Raw genomic sequence first — 21676 nt, 5'->3', positions numbered from 1 at the left:
TAAGAAAAGCAACAACTAGCATATCTCTCTTTCTTTATTCTCCATACAAGTCTTCTACCATCATGGAAGTCGACATAATATTGAGATTCATCTGAGAAGAGAACTGAGCGCTAATGACATAGTTGCCAATTTCTGTGTGCTGTTGCCCATTGCAACTGATTTCTGTGATGTCAAGTTTTAATTTGGGATGTACGGCTGCCCTGCAACCTTTGAGATTAGCCTTTTGTAGACTGTTTCTCACTGTCGGAGTAGAAATTTGTCTTCCTGTTGCTCTCTGGAAGTCAGCTTTTAGCTTTCTTCACTTCGAAAGCGTTGTCTTATAGGCAACGTTGGCCACACAGGTTATGGTACACTTTGGACATCCTGATTTTGGTCTTCTTTGGATGTTACCAATCTGCAAATACCAGTTTCATAGACGGCTGATGACACTCTGTGCAATATGGAGTCGTTCTGCAATGGTACCTGCAACGTACCATTGCGTTTTGCCAGCTTCCAGCATCCCTACTGCTCTGGAGCTTTTAGTCACTTTCATATACCGCCTCATTGGTTTTCAGCATGAATCCTACCCCCTTCCAAAACGAAATGATTTATGTTCACTTCAGGAAACTGAATTTGGATCTCTCGCCTCTCATAAGGTTCATCGATACTCTGATAAGAGAGATAACTCTAACTGGTATAAATAACTATTATTCCTTTATAAAATTGTCAAGTTTACAGGCCATTTATGTTAAATTTTGCTCTGCAAGGTATGCTGAAATTGTGCGTATTTAAATACTCGATTACATGGTAAACGAGAGTAAATCTGGGTGAATGACATGTTTATTTATAGGTACCAAGTTTTCTTGTAATATAACTTCAGTTGTTGAAAATATTTTTTATTGAAGTAAAATTATGATCCCTAACATTTTTTGTCCAGTATATTATAAAGCTGTACATAATTAATAACCAACATATTACAAAGCTTGTTGTTTCGGGTGATGAATTTCCTAAAGCTGCTAGGGTGTTAAAGGATGTGATGTCAGTGTGGCACATTGTTTATTGGATTTTCAAAATTCACACTTTAGTTGTTTAATTAATACCTAATAATTAATTAAAATACCACAACCAATGATTAAGCTTCCTGGTGAAGCCCATTTAAATGTTCCTTGCCAAGTTTTGTTGAAAATGGCCCAGTGATTCTAACGAAAAAGTTGAAAATATGTAAAGTTTACAGACAAAAGGACAGAAAGATTGATGTAGTAAAACAGTAGGTGATCAGAAAACCTCAAATGAGCTAAAACACAAATCTTCTATGTGATCAGAAAAGCTTACATAAGCTTATACCTCATGTGAGCTAAATAGCACAGCGAGTCTTTTATTCACATTTTTTTCATTAATTTCAAAAATTCTATATCTTAATTTAAAGTTTACTTTAATATACCAGCTCATGACACATGTCAGAGACAATTTCTGTTCCCATCAAATACATAACTGCCAACTACCTAAAGATGGGTGATCTGACAGCCAAAGAAGCTCATTTGTCATGTTCAAGGAGGAAAACAAATATTCCACAAGAGTAGGTATCTTCGTGAACTTCATTTTCCAAATTGAGAGGGTGAGGTAGTACCTACAAAATTATTTTAGGAGTGTCCTAATATGTCTTTTTAAAAGACTTGTGCCATAAGACATATTCCAAGGCTAGACAAATAGCATTGCCTGACACCAGGGACAACCAATTTTGTTTGGCGGGCAAGTTATTTGGTAAGTGGTACCTGTCCAATGACAAGTGTTTTCCAGTTAATAAAAAATTATATACTCAACTATCCTTTGTTTCTACTGTTGTTAAAATATAATGAAGCATAGCACAGTACCTCTTTTCGCTGCTGTTGACCGCTACATCGATTGAATACTCAGTTGCAGCTCCTCAAGAATTTACCCATTCATGTATTGTTAAAATATACACAAGTCGTAAAACATGGCAGCTATCAATGTCATTTCAAAGAGAGTTTCAGAGAATTTTAGAGCTTCTTATTGTTAAAACATAAAATTCATGCCATGCATAGAGACTGGTTACTGGTATTAAAATTTGAGTTGTTGACTAGCATTCACATACACTCATGAAGTTGATCACCCAATCGGCACACATAATAAAATAATGTATAGGCTTATATTATTTTTTTGTTTTCATTCAAATAAATACACATTTATTTTCGGGGAAATATTTTTACAAAATAAGGAATACCTTTTTGAAAAGAATTTTGAAGAGAGTAGTACGAAACTTTGGACCTAAAAATATGTAAAGAAATCTAAATGTTTAAAAAAAAAAAAAAAAGGAAACTCTACTACATAAATAATGAACTGTGATCATGTGTGCATATTTTATGCAAGTAATGAAATCACTTTGATTTTTAGGTTGACAAATGTACACATACTCTACTGCTAGATATTCATATGCCTTGCAAGTGGAAATCATCAAATTATTTGTCTTCTTCATTTTTCTGTCTTTATCAATGACTATTCTTGTGGTATAAAAGTAATACCATTAAGAAATGACTTGCATTTCTAATTTTAAGTTTAATAATCAATGCACACTGCATACACTAAGAAGTTTCCCTAGAATTAGTAATTTCCCCCTGAATTTCTCTGTGGTAATTATTAGCGATTTTGGGTCCAGAAATAATATAATGTTAGTGATAATGCTTTAATTTTGTGTTATTTAAGAAAAAGGTGGGACAAGCATATTTTTGGGTAGGAAAAGTAATGTTACGATGGTTATACCTGTTCGAGGGCAAGTACTGCAAAGCTGTATTTGTCTACCATTGAATTTGATAGCATTGGTTTAGCTAACTTCAAATCACTCCTTTGTGAAACTTTCTTTGAAGGAAACCAAGTACATTAAATGATACATCATTTAGTCAGACTGCTGAGAAAAGTGCTATTTCTATATCAGATTATGTCAATATTCTATTGTCTAAGGAAACGTTAACAGCAGAAAATTGATTAAAACATAGGAAGGGTTTTAAGACCACACTGTGTTCTGTAATATCAGTACATTTATTCCCTGAAACCACATACAATATTAGACAACCAACTGTCTCTGTTGAGTGTAGTTTTACTGTTCTGCACCAAAAAAGTTTGAGGAAATACAGTCAATACTCTTTATTCCAAACTCAATGGGACCTAGGAAAAACTTCGAGATATCCGAGGATTCAAGATACTGAGGGCAAAATACTTACATAATAAGTGATTGGGACTTCAAGATTAATTTGACATATCCATGGTATTCGAGATACCTTGGTGTTAGAGATATCAAAGTTTACATATGAGGTAAACTTGAGTTTATGATAAAAGTTCCTTGTATGAGTTTAAAAGAAAAAGAAAAGGACCCCCCCCCCCCCCCCCCCCCCGTTTTCATTTTAATCATATTGAAAGAAGCAGCATGTTAAAATAATTTTGAAAAATATATATATTCTTATCAATTGTGAAAGAAGCAACACCTAATAGTGAAATTAAATACAGTAAACCAGCTTTAATTCACATGTGAAAATTACCTAATAGATTCAAAAGCAACTTTACCTTACAAATATCTAGTCCTAAAACAATTCAAGACTTAAAAACACTCATGAAACAGGAATCCTAGCTTGATCATAATGTTATTTGGCTTAAAGAAGTTAACAATCAACAATTTTCAAACAAAGGAAGTTGTATATAATTGTTAGCAGTAGTGTTAAAAATTGGATGAAAATCAATTGACAATCAAATGAAAAAGGAAGCATCATGCTTTTCGGAAAAAATTTAACGCTTAATTAAAATATAATCATTTCATGCATGTAAGTACACATTTGCTTTTATTTCTAAGACTTGGATTTTGGATCTATATATCTACACTATTTAAAGGGAATCAGAGAACAAATAAAGTGCACTGCCAAGGCACATGATACACCCACTCAATATTGTTCAATTATCATAAATACATTGTAGATTTAAGTGCAAGAAAATAAAATTTTTTAAGGTAATTTGAGTTTTTTTTTTTAATCTTTAAAACGATTGTCAGGTATATTTTATGATTTATATTTTCCGTTATTTTCAAAATTTGCATGTGAGTGCAGTGAGTGATATGACTGATATAACTGAAATAGATTCTTTGAAATGCCTTGAATTCCTAATTTTTGATGTGCATCTCCTATGGTCTTAAGTTATTAATTAGAACAAATAATACAATGTCATATACTTCTCAGCAGGTTGTGTAGGAGTTTTACAAATGCCCATCTGCAGTTTTGTTCATTGTATTTTCTAAGAATGAAGAACAACGCTACAGCCTAATAAAACATCAAAACACCAATCAATATGCAGGGATAAACAGGAAGTTGACATCGGGTTCATACAAAAATGAATCCCACCATATGGCTTGCCTATACAGAGAGTGTACTAAAATTTCAAGCATCTGCAATGAGTAGTTGCTAAAAAAAAACTGTGACAGAAATTTGGTATGGACAGAAACAGATAAACAGGAAGTTGACATCAGATTTTTACAAAAATGACTCCCACTATATGGCATGCCAAAACAAAATGTGTGCCAAAATTTCAAGTATCTGCAAAGAATAGTTGCTGAGAAAACTGAAATGAAAATTTGTTGAGGACAGACAGACAGACACTGTAGACACACAAGGGTAAAACAGTTTATCCCCCTTTCTCCTTTGGAGCAAGGGTATGATAAGTTAAAGGTGTATAGTTGCAAATGATTTTATATGCGAATATTAACAAGTTGTGTTTATTTTTTCCTTTGAAATTATGATGATGATGATGAAACATGGACAGAAACAACAACGACAGACAGGCCTATTAAAAATGTCCATTTTATGTTATTTTTGAGGGGAGAAAAATCCATAATCCAAGAAATAACAAACTGTGGCTTATACTTCAAACTGTACTGCTCTTCCTTTTTTTATTCTCTGATTCATTTCAATAGGATTTCTTCATTTTACACATTGAGGAATAAAAAGTAACTGGTACATGACACCACTGGAAAAAAAACACATTTTGTTTTACTGTTATAGTGACTTTCCTTGAAAAGTAATGCAGTGAATGCACTCAAGTCTACTGAAATGTTTCCAGAAAATGTGTATTGACAATTGATGGAATTCATTTCTTCCTGATAGTTGGCAATGTACACCATCCAGCAGTAATTTACAGTAATATCTCTTATAACAATAATTTACTGTAATATCCCTTGTAACAATGAGTGATCCTTTGTTTAGGATTATGTAATATTTTTTTAACCAAGATTTATAGTAATCTATCAAAAACTGTAGGAGTACACATTTTTAAAAAAATAATCTAATGTATTCCTATTCTGAAACAGTGGCACGTCATTTATCCAAAATGAAAAACAATTGATAGAAGTGAGTACTAAAAGGCAGTTTATATTCAATTTTTTTTTTTCAATGCAAGAAGAAACTGAAGGTAACTGCAGGAAGAGCAGCATTTTAAAATTTTTCATTTGAATCACTGAAACATAGGTAAGCAGAAATTAGAGAGCTCAACAAGATAGTCCGAAATATCTGACGTTTTCCTGGCTTTTTTACGATTTGATATTTTACGTGCCAGGAAAACATCAGAACCGGTGCCATTACGAAAACTGGAAATTTCACTGTCTGCAACCGGAGTTGATTTTCGATACTTGCGAACCGAATTAAATGCCAAACTCACAATTTATCAATAGCACAATGCTTCTAGTACTCACCACTATCGATGAAAAGGAAACATCACTCCACATTTCGATACAGGAATTGCAAGATTTTAAAATGCACGAAATGAAAACAAATCTCGACTGTCACATAAAATGTTTTCATCGGATTTATTTTATTTTATATTACTTTTATTTTTTATTTTATATTATTTTTATAATATATAAACGAACCATAAATCGATTTTGGTGAGTACTAATAGTATTGTACTATTGATAAGTTGTGAGTTTGACATTTAATTCAGTTTGCAAGTTTTGAAAATCAACCCAAGAATGTTGCCTCCAGTTGGAGGTGGCGAATTCCCAGTTGTCGTAATGGCTTTGACGTTTTCCTGGCACGTAAAATATCAAATCGTAAAAAAGCCAGGAAAACATAAAATATTTCGGACCAACCTCAAGTATGGCAAAGTCCCATACTAAACTAATAATCTAGAGTACATCCCTAAATGCCACATAATGCATTCTTGGTCTAAAAGGGCTTGCAGTTGCTTGAAAATGAACTTGTTCCAACTTTAAACTACTAAATATCCAGAAAATATAAATTAAATCCAGCATCTGAAGCAAATTTGAGTGCTAGCTCATCCCTTGATGAATCATCCATGCAAGTTTAATTGGTCTAGGTAGGGCTTCAAGTTACACTGGAATGAGTCTGCTTCAAAAACTTTAACCAGGTCACTCATCTGTAAAATGTAGGTCAACATAGGACTTATCGTTACTTTAGAATGAACCTGTTCCAAAAACTTTAACCTGGTCACACATCTGGAAAACATAGGTCAGATCCAGCATCTGAAGCAATTCCAGTAGTGTACATCCTTACATATGACATTCATGCAAGTTTGGTCAATATTGGGCTTAAAGTTACTTGGAAATGAGACCTGCACCAAAAACTTGAACCTGCTCAAAAATATTAACCTGGTCATTCTATAGCTGAAATTGCAGCATCTGAAACCTTTACATGTACTAGTACAATGAAACATACTAGAAGCATCATCCATGCATCTCTGATTAATAAAGGGCATAGAAGTACTGAAAAAGAAATCTGCTCCAAAACTTAAACATGAGACGTGGACATCAACCCCATGCCAAGGATATTATATAACCCCCCCAAGCCCTAAAAACACAAGAAATAGTATTCTGAGTCAATAGATTATTCATCAAAAGGATATATAGATAATGAGAATTATGCATCTATACTCTACTTGTATCAAATTTACTTGACATCAGGTAGAAAATTCACTTTTTTGTGGGGTGAACTATGTCCCAAAAAGTCTTTATTTTTGAAACTTTGATATTCTTTTTATTGTCATTTACTTCTAAATGTTAGGTCTAAATAAAAAGTATACCTTTGTATGCTTATTTTTATGCAGCAGCATGTACAAGAACAGCTTGTTCTGGTGTGAAATAAATGCTGAGAAACTATTGACAGCATCAATTTCACAAAAAATGCATTTAAAATAAGCCAAAATGATTTTTAAAAATCAAAAACAATATCTATCAAAATCAGGAGACTTATAGCTTTAAATTTACAGCTAATTAAGTGGAATTTATACAACACAAAAGAATTCTCAGTGCAATGTATAAGTATCACTCGATCCATTTTCCCTTCAGAATTTTTTGGCGATTTTTCCCATGCATTATAGAGAATATTGAAAAAAGTCTTTGTGTGAAATGACCTGTCTTACTATTACTGACAACCAAAAAAGTACACCTTTATATGCAAACAAGTGAGAAATATTTAGTTTTCATCTGTTTTCTGAAAAATATGACTTTTTTGCACTTGAAGACAAGAGTAAGTAAACATTGATGAACACATAATTGTACAAAACATTTTTAAAATATTATGAGTAAAAGATATTTTAAGTTTAAGGACTATCTACACTGGCTTGTTTTATTCTACCTGATTTCATGCATTTGGTTTACACCCCCCCCCCCCACCCCCTTTTCCCCCAACAACACCACACACATCAAGAAATTGTTTGTAAATTTACCAATGTATTGGTGCCAGCATATTTTATTTCACATACTGTTTAGAGCACTTATATTGTATATATAGACTGTATCTCATCAATTAACCATATTTTTATGTGCTATGCCACTTTGAGTCCTTAATTATGACTGATCTTGCTAAAACCCAAATATTATTGATTTTTTTTTCTCATTTGAAATTGCTAGTGTTAAAATTATTCAATTAACAAGAGACAATAAAAATTCAATTTTCAAAATTTAATTTGTGGCAAATCTTTTTTTTTTTTTTGTGATACAGGCATAGGTATCTGGCTACTAGCATGTGGACCTCGTTTTGTCTCATCACAATTGCATATAAAAAAATTAGTGCAAAAGTCAACTGCAAACCCGTAAAAAAACAAACAAAAAACCCAAGCTTCTATTGTGACGTCAAACACTGCTGCTCTGACGTTGGATGACATAGGTCCCTCCTTAACTAACAGTCATCAGAATTCTATCTTGAGTAAACAAGACAACACAGTCTACAAAAATACAGGCAGCTCTTGACACCTTGAAATTGATGGAACTGAGGAAAAATTTTGAGAGATCAAGAGTTAAAGTTTTCAAGAGTCTTTCTTAAAATAAGTGTAACTGGATGTTATGATTTACATTCATTTCCAGTGCTACCGGTAATTCTTTCAGTGATCTGAAGGTCATGTTTTTGAATCATGGCCGCCACTGACCTTAGTCGATAAAAATAGGTAGCAACTGTTCCTTCACCAAGTGCTCGGCACTTAGGAGTGAATGTTGCGGGTCCTTGGGATGAGACCTTAAAAACTGAGGCCCCGTGTCACGATAGGCATTGGCACGATAAAGAACCCTCACTGCTCAATGGCTCTGAGTGATGAGTAAAGGTCTAAATTTGAAGCCCTTCACCGGTTTATGGTGATGTCTCTATCTGAGTGAAAAATTCTTGAACAGGATGTTAAACAACATACAATCAATCAATCAAGTGCTAATCTTACACTCATGCTTTAAAAACAATACTCCTCTGTATTTTTCAGATGATTTACATTTTTTAAAACTGAATAAAGGAAAAAATTTACATTGTCATTATATTTATTAATTCTATGTCAAACAAACATCATATTACGTATTCGTACTTGAAAACGGAAATTTTATAGCATTGCAGCATAGACTACTTGTATTGTAATATTAAACATCAAACACCAAACACAATTCTGTAAGTATTTGGTCTGCAGCAGTTGTAATATTGACACTGATGCTGTAATGCAAAGATTCTGCATTTTCATTATTCATTTAACTTTGACACTGACTCAAAATTAGTGTCTCGTCTTGTATTCAATTTCTACTTTTTACTGCGATTCCAAATTATTGTTGATGTAAGACAATCAATGTTAAATATTTTTAGAGCAGACAGGCAACAATTTGATCAATTATCAAACAGTTATCACCCTTGCAGGACAAGTGTCACCTTTTAAATAAACACTCAGTTCCTCAAGTCCTGCATCTAATGCCAGGAGCCATTATGTAATGCTTCTGTACACAAAGCCACTTTCAAATTGAGGTATCGAGGGTAAATTACCACAAATTATCAGGCCTTTCAAAATCTGCTGGTACCTGGTACTTTTACCAGCTGAAAATCATGATTGTATCATGATGGCCAAAATATTCAACTGAGGAAAATTCAATAACATCTTTAATCACTTCCACAAGGTACCTCCTATTATTATAAAAGTACCACCTGTTTCTAATCTTTTTTGAAAGCCCTGGCTTAGGCATTTTTCATTCGAAGGATCAAGGGTTTGAGAGACTGAGAGTTTGAGAGATCAAGAGTGAATTTGCTTAGTTATATAGGGGAAAAAATTGGTACTGGAGACTCACTTTGAGTCACGGATCAAGAATTTCTTGAGATCGAAGTTCGAGCCATCAAGAGTTACCTGTATATACCTAAGTACAGCTGCAGTACAATGTATGTCAGTCATTAGTTTTCAATCTCTAAGGACATAAAATAAATGCACAAAAGATAACTGAAAAGATATAAATCATATCTATCTAATTCCACTTTAAAATCATATCATGTTGAGCTTTGTGAGAATGCAGCAGTAGATTTATTTTGATGTCCGGTTTTGACCAGAGATGGTTGTTATCAGAACCAGGAATACTGCATCCATGGTCACATACTACTAATACTTCAGATACCGTGTCAGACCTATATTTTTCAGATCAGTGGCCAGCTTAGAGTTTTTGGAGCAGATCACAGGGATAGACATTAACTTTATAATCCACTTGTCAAAATAGGGCAAGTGAACAAGAACTTTGGCTTTTCTGAATGTACAACTTGGTTGCCTAAAATTACTAAAAATCAATCAGTTCTTTTATTTCAATAACTCAAGAAATACTTTTCTTTAATATGCCCTCCCCCCTCCCCTTAACAGCGATGACTGCAAATCCATGCTGAAATATGACATATATGATCAGGATTTCATACATGTACACCAAGTATATTTTGTCTAAACTATTCTGTAAGCATAAGCAAATAAACTATCAAAGAGTCAAAGTAAGTCAGACTGAGGGATCATATTTTCAGCTCAACTGAGCCAAAGGCTCATAAAATTTTCATAATTTCATCTTCTTTTTCAGAGCCTCTGGGTCAATTTCAACCAAACTTGCCACAAAGTATCCTTCAATGGAGGAGATTTAAATTTGTTTAAAATAAGTGCCACAACCTCTTTCAAAGGGAGATACTTAAAAAATAGTGAAAATTGGGTGTTGTCATTAAATTTTCAATTTTCTCAAGAACCATTGGTCAAGAAAAAATCAAACTAAGGTATGTGGAAGCTTCCTTACATAGTGTAGATTCAAGCATTCACAGTTACTGCAGATTCAGTTTTGATCAAAACACCCATTGGCAAACCAATTACTACGTGGGGCTAAGTCAGGGGCTACAATAGGAAGTCAAAATTTTAAAAAGAAATTTGCTACCAAAAAAAAAAAAAAAAAAACACTCCCCCACCCATCCCTGGGATTTTCAGACATATAATTTCTATGTTATGTAACAAGAAAATTTACCTTGAACCCCCCCCCCCCCCTTTTCCAGAAAACAAGGGTCCCATGTAAAAATATGGCAATGAAAGTCGTGTATCTGAAGAAGACTTATTAAAGTGACTTGTATTCTTCCCTTTTCAATGACCTACATAAATGACATTTGTTTACACTGCACTGAAAATGTCATGACCTATTAACATGCATGCATAAATTTAATATTAATTATTTTTCCCTTTGCATTGATCTAAATAGTACACATTAAAGGACAAAGCACAGTATATGCTATGACCTATTTACATGCATAAACATAGGTAATCAAAGATTACAAAAAACACCTCCACAAATTTTATCTACAAGGGAGAGTCTCACACCAACAAATATACTAGTTGTGTGCATCCCTAGATACAACACCTATATATACAAGTTTGGTACAAGTAGGATCTATTAAGATACTTGAAAATGAACTTAAATATACAAGAACTTTCACTATTCAATCACCCTGTAAATGTAGGTCAGATCTAGCTAACAAACCATATCTGGTTATGTATATACCTAGTAACATTCACATCATCCACCCTAAAGCTTATACAGTTACATTGAATGAAACCTCCTAAAACTTTTATCTGGTCTTTCATCCAGGAAATGAAGATCAGATCCTACCTTCGTCAAAAGTAAGTATGGTAGTGTACATCCAATAATGCATGATCCATGCAAGTTTGGTCCAGGTAGGGTATGTAGTTTCTTGGGTACAAGGCCTGCTCCTAAACCTTTAACAGGGATGCCAACACCAATGCTGAGGATGTAGCATGCATAAGCTCATCTGGAATTTGTTGAGGTGAGATAAAAATTTTGAGCTAAATTTTTTCATATGTTTAAAATATTTCATATTGTTATACTGCATGGAAATTTCTTTTACCTCAAAGTTACTTATTTACAATTCCCCCCGAAAACATTTTAATATCACAGATTTGATAGGGACCCATAATGAAGTTCTTAGTTTCATACAGCATAAGCAGAATTTTTAGCGGGGATTCAATTTTGGCAAATTTATTCCATATTGGTTGTTAAAGCTACCGTATATGGCAATTTTTAGCTGGGTGCTAACTTTAATTGGCTTATTTTAGCAGTTTTGAAGTAGCCTGCTAAAATTTTAATTGCTAAATTTGCACCCTTGCATATAAATACTAAATACAAGAAAAATAACTTTGATCATTCTGTTATTATAAACATTATATCATCTGATATTGGTTTTTACTCAAAGTCCTGTCTAAATGAGTATTCAAACATATATTAAACATACTGAAAACTCATTAAAATGATGATTTTCCTCCCTTTTGCAACATCATGGAACTCCGGGTCCGCCAAAATTATTGGCATGCCTTTAAACAAGCAAAACACCAAACTTTACACCTGCTATACGGTACCTTTCTTGACATTACTAAATTGCTAAAATAACTTCTCACGAAAGATATATATATATACCACTTTTCTGGGATAGATCACTAAATTTGCGTCTCGCTAAAAATTCCACTAATACATGAGTATTCCATTCATGGCAAGAAATAATTTTAATTTCAATTCTTACTTGCCAGTTATCCAATGTCAATTCTTAGATCAAATAATTTGTTTCAAATGTCCCTTGAACTAGTAATCCTTTCTTTACAATTAGTACTTTAAAGTACTAGTTTTTTTCCCAACCCCTATAATTTTCAAAATCAATTTATACGATAATAATTATGACAATAATATTCTTGAAGTTATCATGTTATCAATGATTATTTTATTAAGATAAAATATTCTGGAAATACAGTGAATAAGTGTATGATGTGTGACGGAAATGAACATAAAATTCATTCAAATATCAGTGACAGAACTCCTTTTACTTATGTCAAACAAACAATAAACTTCAAAGTCTGATTCATTTTAAGGAAAAACTACATCTGACATTCATAATGAAATTTATTTTTATTACTCAAAATATAAGCCCCGTTATGTAGAGATTGAATATTTAGAATTGTTCAGTCTAATTTCACATATGTAAAACTGACATGTAATCATCATTTGATACCCCTGAATCCATTAATTTAAAAGTTAAAACAATTATTTTCTTTAAATGTAATTTCAAAAAAAAGCAATAACATATTTTAAGTACTGTTATTTTCCCACTGAATTTTCCAACACCAAAGTAAACAATAAGAATACACTCATCTAGATACCAGATAATTGTTTGACTACATTGACTATAACAGAGATAAAATAAAAGGCCACATAGCTCACCCATATAGTATATAACTATGTAGGACTGGGTATTCTGTATTCTGGTATATTACAGTACAATGACAAAAAATATCATATAGCAATATGTTTTTGTAGTACCTATATACCAGCAAATGCTTGGACTTAGATTTCTATAATAAATCAAAAGCCTGAAAGGCTTCAATGACGTCGAAGAAGAAAAACAATTTCAAAAAATCATTTTGAATTTGAAGATAGCAATAAGTCAAGTGAGTGACTCAGGAGACATAATAAAAAAAATAGTTTAAACAAAATATCACAATTTCAGTCTGGGGCCTTATGTCATGGTCCGAATGGAGCAGGGTTCGAATTGACCAGACACCGTCGAACATGTTCATGCTAAATTCTTTTCAGTCAGTTGAAGAACTATGAAGGATTTCATGAATTTATATAATATTTTTTCTAATTGCCAATGTCAAAGCATTGTATTAGTGATTGCATCTAAACTACAACCAGGGACCTATATACATACTAGTATATAGTATATAGGTCCCTGCTATAACCAAGACTCTGTTCTGTTACAATTACGATTGAGTTACGATCGGGCGTGGTATACGGTATACTGGGAAATGGAGAAATACAGCAATTCTGGTCAATATCATCGGTTTTTAGGATAGAGTTGGTTAGAAGATTGTATAAGTAAAGCTAAGATTTAGAGATTCAATCTTTTTAGTTTTGTAGTATTCGTGTTTATGTAATTTTGTAATTATTTTACCTCCTGTTGTGTTGTTTATGTTACACGGTTATCGTTCTGAAATGTTATTCATGTCATTCAACGCACCCTTTCTGTAGAAATTCATCCGCAACAACCATCACGTTTTTCTTGTGTGAGAATAAAACATAATATTGTTGTTTTGCAATAGAATTAATTGCAGATGCAAATTTATTTTTAAGCTATTATTCATTTTGAGCGTTTTCAAAGAAATTGGTTTATAGTTATTGCTATTTTCTATTGCGGTCGCGATTTCAACTGGGCGCTTGCTAGATGACGTTCGAGCTCCAAGAGCTCGACGTCATAAAAATAAAGTTTAAATTGTCAGAATCATTTGCAATCATACTAAACAGTAAGGCAAAAGTTGCATTAGGTGTATTTCAATGCATAACAGTAATTAAATCAACAAAATATTTTTTGTTGGTTGTTTATCATAGTTATTTAGATTCTACATGTAAAAGGAAATTAACAGAATACCATCTTAATTTTCATTGATAATATTGCAATACATATTGCAATACAGTTAGAAATATCGCAGTACATCGCCAAATCTCTAGGCAATACCCATCCTTAGTGAGCAGTTAGGCTATGATCGAGGTTAGGAAATTGTCTAATAAAGAATGAATTCCTTTACTTTAGCATGACGGTGTTAAATGGATAACTCGGTAACAAACAAAAAAATAAAATGGAATATCAAACTCATATTTTAAACGCATGATTTCGGAACAAATTCACAAACACTACAAGCTATATTTTGACATTGTCAGTGTTGCACCATTTATGAGAGAGAAAAATGTCATTTATATAGATATTTTATTGAAATATCCGAGTTATATTTTTAAACAAAAATGTTGATTATGATATAAGCCAATTTTTAACTTTATAATTATATTAATGAAACAAATGATATTGTTTTTGTGGGACAACCCTTGTAATGAAGCTTTAATTCACATCAGTTTAAACTCAGTGGCCCAGTGGTCCTTGAGAGTTTTTAAAAGATTTTTTTCTATATATTCCAATATAAACTTAATTGGTCTATTAAGTCCTCTACCTACCGTATAACGGGTATTTTCTGTGGTTGGAAATTTTTGCGATTTAACTCCTAAAAGATAGCAAATTAATTTCTGCGTTTTCAATTTCTGCGGTTGCATTATACCGCAAAAAATTATTTACTGGGTATGATCACCAATCTCTAAGAATTATCAGATAGCTGCCATGTTTACATTTTATAAATTCATTGAGACATATTGATCAAAGTTGCATGAGAACTGGTATTAAGCTATTAAGCTTAATTAAACTACTATCTTTCAGTTAGTCTTTGTAAAATTATGTCGAGTCCCAATTGAAATGAATTATTGCAGTATCGGTCCACCCAAACAACAATAAAAAAATCTTTATTCTACATTGTAACAAACGTTTTATGCGATCTATTAAAATATTTTAATATATAGATAATTAATGCATCCAAGCCATATTATAAAAAATACACTTAATAATATAGTTAATTGCCATCAAAATTAATCTGGTGTTTATATTTTAAGCTCAAACAAACAGTTGCATAATCAAGTAACCTAAAGTTGACCATGTACAATCACAGGTGCCATGTGCATTGAGGCGTAACTAATCCTGTCAGTCGTCTGCATTGTGTGAAATTCACGAGACAATCAAGCCACTTTGTGTAAACAAGCAGTAATTATGGTCTCCAGATAAAACACAAGATTGAAAGAAGTGTTAAAGAAAAAAAAAGCTACTATGTGTTGTTTGCAGCTATCGGAGTTTGGACTATTAATTGCGAAATCTCTTTTAGTCATTTACATGTACATGTATATCCGTATAAAATAAAGAAGTAGGTACAAGAAAAGATGTGTTTGTATAAACTTATTAAATTGATATTATTTACAGCAACGTTTTAATTCAATATGTTTTGGAAAAATCCTGATATCTAAAATCTTCGAATTTCGATGACAACCGAATTTTCTCGCTAACGAGGACATACGCACCACTTATCATACTTGCATGTATAAAATATATATCTGAAGAAATATTGAGAAATATTTTGCGATTGTAATTTTTGCGGATTTTTCCTATCCGCAAAATTCCGCAAAAATTGGACAACCGCAGAAAATATCCGTTATACGGTATATATTGTGTGTGTTGGGTGGGTGGGGGTGGGGAGTCATGACTGCAAGAAACTTGAATTTACACTACCTGAGGATGCTTCCATAAAGGTTTCATAATTCTGCCCAGTAGGTTTAAAAGATGCCATTAAATTTTTACCAATTCTTACTCATCTCCCCTTGGAAGAGGGTGTGGCCCTCCATTTGAACAAACTTGAATTCCCCTTCAACCAAGGATACTTTAAAGCAAGTTTGATTGAATTGGCCCTGTGGTTCTTCAGCAGAAGTCAAAAAAAGTTTATAGCACACAGACAGACACCTGAGCAGAACATGATCAGAAGAACTCACTTGAGCCTCTGGCTCAGCTTGAACCTCTGGCTCATGTGAGTTAAAATGATTTTAAAACAACAAACAAAAGGAAAACAAATAAATAAATTGTCCAAGCCAAATTTCCAGTTTTTCTAGAAAATTTATCTAAAATCAAACCTATGTTGAACTTTATTGTTTAAAAAGTATCAGTACAAGTTTTTCGTTACATTAAGTAAACTAGTTCTATTTTAAGTGATAAACTTATTTTATGATTAGAAAAGTACATTTGTATAATTATACTACATACACCACACGTATTTCTTGATTATGTAGGGCAATGTAGAACAAAATTCCTATAAAATAGATCAGAAGTTCATCTCCAGGTGTGGTGACAGACAAATAAAAAAAATGACCAATATCTTTGACCACACCCAGTACACAGCAACAGCTAATTCAAACTGTAAATATCTTCAGCAAGAAACTAAATACAGATTGTTTTTCAGTACTTTAAGACTTGGTCTAGATCAAGCCCTCAGACTTGTGCATTTCAGTGTCTCTGAAGCTAAATTGAGAATTTTCAAGAAATCCAAGTCAACATATGAGAAGCAATGTCAAATAACATTGTTTTGTCTTTGTATTACATTAAAAAAATTTCAGTAACAAATTAAAAAAAATAATGGTATGGTTTATCTAAAATCTGATCTCAAAAACAATTATAGTGGTATGAATATCTATACACTGTAAATTCCAAAACTGCTGATCAACAAAACATATGCGTGAATTTTATTGATTGATTGATTGACTGTTTGTTGTTTAACGTCCCTCTCGAGAATTTGTCACTCATATGGAGATGCCACCACTTGCTGGTGGAGAGCTGCAAATTTTGTCCTATACTCGGCACTTACCGCCGATGAGCAGTGATGGACCTTTTTCGTGCCAGCACCTACTGCGACATGGGACCTCAGTTTATACAGTCTCATCCAAGGGACCGGTCTCCATGTCCCACAGTGGGATTCGAACCCACAACGTAAGGATCAAGTCCTTACTTCGCGACTCTAGAGCAGACGCTCTAACCACTGTGCCACGTGGGCGACTGAATTTTACTGAAAAACATGCAATAAAAAAACTGATTTTTAAAACTCACTTGTTCTAAAATTCATGACTATAAAATATTTAGTAAATACAGACACATTTATTTGGCACTGGCTGAATTTTGGCCCATAATCAGCCCTAAACAATCAATGAAAAGATATCTTTATCTAACCTCCTAAACCCCCCCCCCCCCCCCCCAAAACATAGACCTGGATCTTGAGTTCAAGATTGATTGCTTGTATGTTGTCTTTCATCGCAGTCGAGAATTTTGTCTCATTTTGAGACATCATCATATATCAGTGAAGGGCTTCAAATTTAGACCTTTAATGAGCACTCAGGGCCATTGAGCAGCGAGGGATATTTCTCATGTCAATGCCTACTGTGATACTGGGCCTCAGTTTTTAAGGTTTCATCCAAAAGACCAGCAACTTTCACTACACATTGCCAAGCGCTTGGCAAAGGAACAGTTGCTACCTATTTTTTGTCACTTTGGTTGAGTCTTGGCTGGGGCTTGAACCCACAACCTTCAGATCCTGAAGTTACTGACCACTGATTAGGTTCACCACTAGGGCTGAGTATCAGTTGGAAATTTTGCACTGCAATGAAATATGAAGATAATGAACAGTATTCAATCTCAAAAGTCCAATGAAACGATAAAAATTTAGAGCAGAGTAAACACGGACCTCAAAATTTAGAGGTGGGATCAGGTGCCATGGAGGAGTGAGCATCCCCTGCGGACCGGTCACACTCGCCGTGTGCTCCTTGTCATGATCGGGAAAGAAAAACCAGAAAATCCGTAGACAGTTCAGTGTATAAATAATGGCCTAACAATTAGTATGAAAAACAATGTGCTGACAAGGTCATTGTATCAACCGAAAAACCTGCAAAAAGATGACTTCGAGACTATTGATATCCTTGTTTCATCAACTTGTTTGTCAATAGCTTGCCTCATTTTAGAAATTGTTCATATGTAGAGCATGCCCTTGCGTATCGAATCAACTGAGAGACAGCCACAAGGCCAAGATGAGAAAAAATTGCTGTGGACAAGGATTTTACACAGAAGCATTTTTAACTTGACCTTGAAAATTTATTCAAGGTTACAGCATACACTTTACAGAAGCTAATGTGCCCTTGAATTTGGCATCACATAGCAGAGGATGGGTTCCTTGTTGTTTCAAGTAAATTTGATATTATTTCTTCTTACTTTTTGATTTTTTTTTTCAATTATGAAGATAATGATGCCCATTAGCTTTAATAAGTAAAATGTCTAGAAACATAAATATAGGGCGCTAATTCCAACCTTGGCACAATGATTGGGTCATTAGCCCTCGTTGCTTTATCTCCCCCATTTTGGCATCCAAGAATTTTAACTTTAAAATCCAATGTTTAAACGTAGTTGGAAGCAGATGTTTAACTTCAAATTGAGGAAGGTAAAATGAAAGTATAACTAGATGCGATCTCGTTGCGAGCAACGAGTGGGTCTTCCGTCTGATTTTTGATAAGATGAGATCAGAATTTGACTGAGATTTTTGTTCAAATATAATGATAAAAATAAATTAAGACGAAAATTTTGCTTCAGTAGTGTGTATTAAAATATTGATCATTAAAAAGTTATAGATTAAAGACTTTTGGCCAGTCCTGGCCCCTATTTTGAGGGGCCAGTCCTTTTTTCGTGGTATCTTCCTATGGCTCTCATGATTTTGAACATTTTTGTTCAACAACTATTCTGAAATTCTTTTTCGCTTCCGAGATATATGCAAAAGAAATATTTAGGGGCTGGCCCTTCAACTCCTTAATGGGGGCGTTTAGCAAAAATGAAAATGTTACATATTGTTTAAAACCTTATTTTGAACATCTTTTATTTAACACTGCTTATCAAAATATTTCCCAATTTCGGGATATAGAGTGCCAAAGATTTGTCATTCTGGCCCCTTGTGGCCCCTAATTATGTAACATATGATGTGAATATTATAATATATAGTTGTAAATTGTTGAGATAAACATGTTTGCTTCAGTAATGAATTACAAAATGTTGAGCATTAAAGAGTTATTCATCAAAGACTATCGGCCCCTCTCAGCCCCTATTTTGAGGGGCCAGTTCCTTTTTCTTCACATCACTTTAAAGCTCTTATGATTTTGAACATTTTTTGTTCAACAACTATTCAGAAATTCTTTTTCGTTTCCGAGATATAAGCAAAAGAAGTATTTAGGGGCCGGCCCTTTAACTCCTTATTGGGGACGTTAAGCAAAAAATAAAAGGTTGCATATTGTTTAGAACATTATTTTGAACATCTTTTGTTCAGTATTGCATATCAAAATATTTCACACTTTTGAGATATATAACGTCAAAGATTTTGCATTTTGGCCCCTTATGACCCCTAATTATGTAACATATAATGTGAATATCATAATATATAGTTGTAAATCGTTTATATTAACATTTTTGCTTCAGTAATGCATTACAAAATATTGATCGTTAACGAGTTATTGATTAAAGACTTTCGGTCCCTCTCGGCCCTTATTTTGAGGGGCCAGCCCCTTTTTCTTCATACCACTTTAAAGCTCTTATGATTTTAATGAACACTTTTTGTTCAACAACTATTCAGAAATTCTTTTTCGTTTCCGAGATATTAGCAAAAGAAGTATTTAGGGGCCAGCCCTTTAACTCCTTAATTGGGACGTTTAGAGAAAAATGAAACGTTGCATATTGTTTAGAACATTATTTTGAACATCTTTTGTTCAATATTGCTTATCAAAATATTTCCCAATTTTGAAATATAAAGCGTCAAAGATTTTGCATTCTGGCCCCTAATGGCCCCTAATTATGTAACATATGATGTGAATATTATAATATGTAGTTGTAAATTGTTGAGTCAAACATTTTTGCTTCAGTAATGCATTACAAAATATTGATTGTTAAAGAGCTATTGACTAAAGACTTTCGTCCCCTCTCGGCCCCTAATGTGATGAGTCAGCCCTTTTTCTTTGATATCTTTGATCTTGTAATTCTACACAATTTCTATTCAATATGTTTTTAGAAAATCTCCATAGTTTTAGAGATATGATAAAAAATGTCTCGAAAATTCACTCCTGATTCATGTCCTAAATTTCGACCCCTACCGAGCTTCCATACTAGGTACTTCCGGAAAATTTGAAAACCCAGGTGCAAAACTTCAACATGTCGTCTATAATCACTGAAAATTTCAGTGCTCTAGCTTTTGTCGTTTTTTAGTTTTTGTTTCGACAAAATGGTTATCTGAAAATCGATTAAAGGGCAATAACTTCCGACCGGAAGTGAATTTTAAGGATTTGAACAAAAAAGGATCATCTTCAGATCAAAAGGCATTACCCCTGAAAATTTCATGAAAATCGTTTGAACCGTTTGCGAGATATCTTCTGCACAAAAATTGTAAAGAAAAAGTGGAATGATAATAATAATAATAATAAAAGTGAAAAAGAAACAATACAATAATAGAAGGGTCTTCCGTTGGAGACGGAAGACCCTAATAATTATGAACTAAATTGAATGGACCAAATTGGATGTTTATGCAAAAAAGCACTGAAAGGGATGCCAAGTGTTGTTCATATATATTGTGATCCTCCCCCTTTTTTTGGGGGGGGGGGGAATAAAAATCACTGAGAACACTATTTTCTATCAGAAATAAATCTAAATGTTTATATGGTTATATATGACCATTTTAATATTTTTTTCCATATTGAATAACACACTAAAAAGTACATTTAACACAATTTCCAATCTTTTCAAAAAGACAAACACAAATGCTACATAAAAGAAGCAATTATCATGCACTGATAATTATTATTAATCAAAATAACCCCTAGCTTTGTTTTAATAAAACTTAACAATGCATTAACCACAATTTTTTTTTTTTGATGACAATTAATACATCAGTCTGCAAAGTTTAACCGCAGCATGGTAGACAAGAAATATATAATTGCATTCATTATTCTAAAACTTACCAATAAGGGACACCATTGGGAAATCTTCCTTTTCCATCCTTTTAAGTATAATACTGCTGCTAAAGACTAGATTCACAGGACAATCTATTCAGTGTTAACTAACATGTGCTTCAGTTAGACCTCTGACATCATTACATAAGCTCAATGGTAAAGTGTATATCTATGTCACTCAGTCATTCAGTGTGAAAAAAAGCAGATCATGAAAAATGTATTCTAGGCCTATAGCAAAACCCAAATGTAACGATTCCAACAATAAGGCAAGATTGGATCATCTGACAAATCAAGCTCCTCTGAATAATCAGATTTTCATCCGTTTCGCTTAAAAGTACTATTGGATCAATACATTGTTTTATAATCCTTTTATGTCAAGACCCAATCAACTCTCATTTGTCAACTACACTATGTCTTGTTATAGACTTGATGTATGTATAT

The 21676-nt window shown here is 33.2% G+C and overlaps 1 protein-coding gene across 2 annotated transcripts in view; it reads right to left on the bottom strand.

Annotated features, from left to right (window-relative positions):
* Positions 1 to 21676, bottom strand: part of LOC133180927 (nuclear hormone receptor HR96-like) — an 83793-nt gene that overhangs the window by 46903 nt on the left and 15214 nt on the right. Inside the window, exon 1 of one of the 2 annotated variants that reach the window (XM_061315382.1) lies at positions 21245 to 21296. The exons of the other annotated variant lie outside the window; for it this stretch is intronic. Coding sequence (XP_061171366.1) covers positions 21245 to 21281 — 37 coding nt within the window. The 5' untranslated portion in view covers positions 21282 to 21296. Of the gene's footprint in view, positions 1 to 21244; positions 21297 to 21676 lie in introns of those variants that run through there. 2 annotated transcript variants of the gene reach the window in all.

This window comes from Saccostrea echinata, unplaced genomic scaffold (genome assembly GCF_033153115.1).
Source record: "Saccostrea echinata isolate AGI-Se365-2 ecotype Australia unplaced genomic scaffold, CSIRO_AGI_Sech_v1 ptg000008l, whole genome shotgun sequence".
NCBI lineage: Eukaryota > Metazoa > Mollusca > Bivalvia > Ostreida > Ostreidae > Saccostrea > Saccostrea echinata.
The sequence above is the reverse complement of the archived record's forward strand: the minus strand, read 5'-3'. Positions and strand labels throughout refer to the sequence as shown.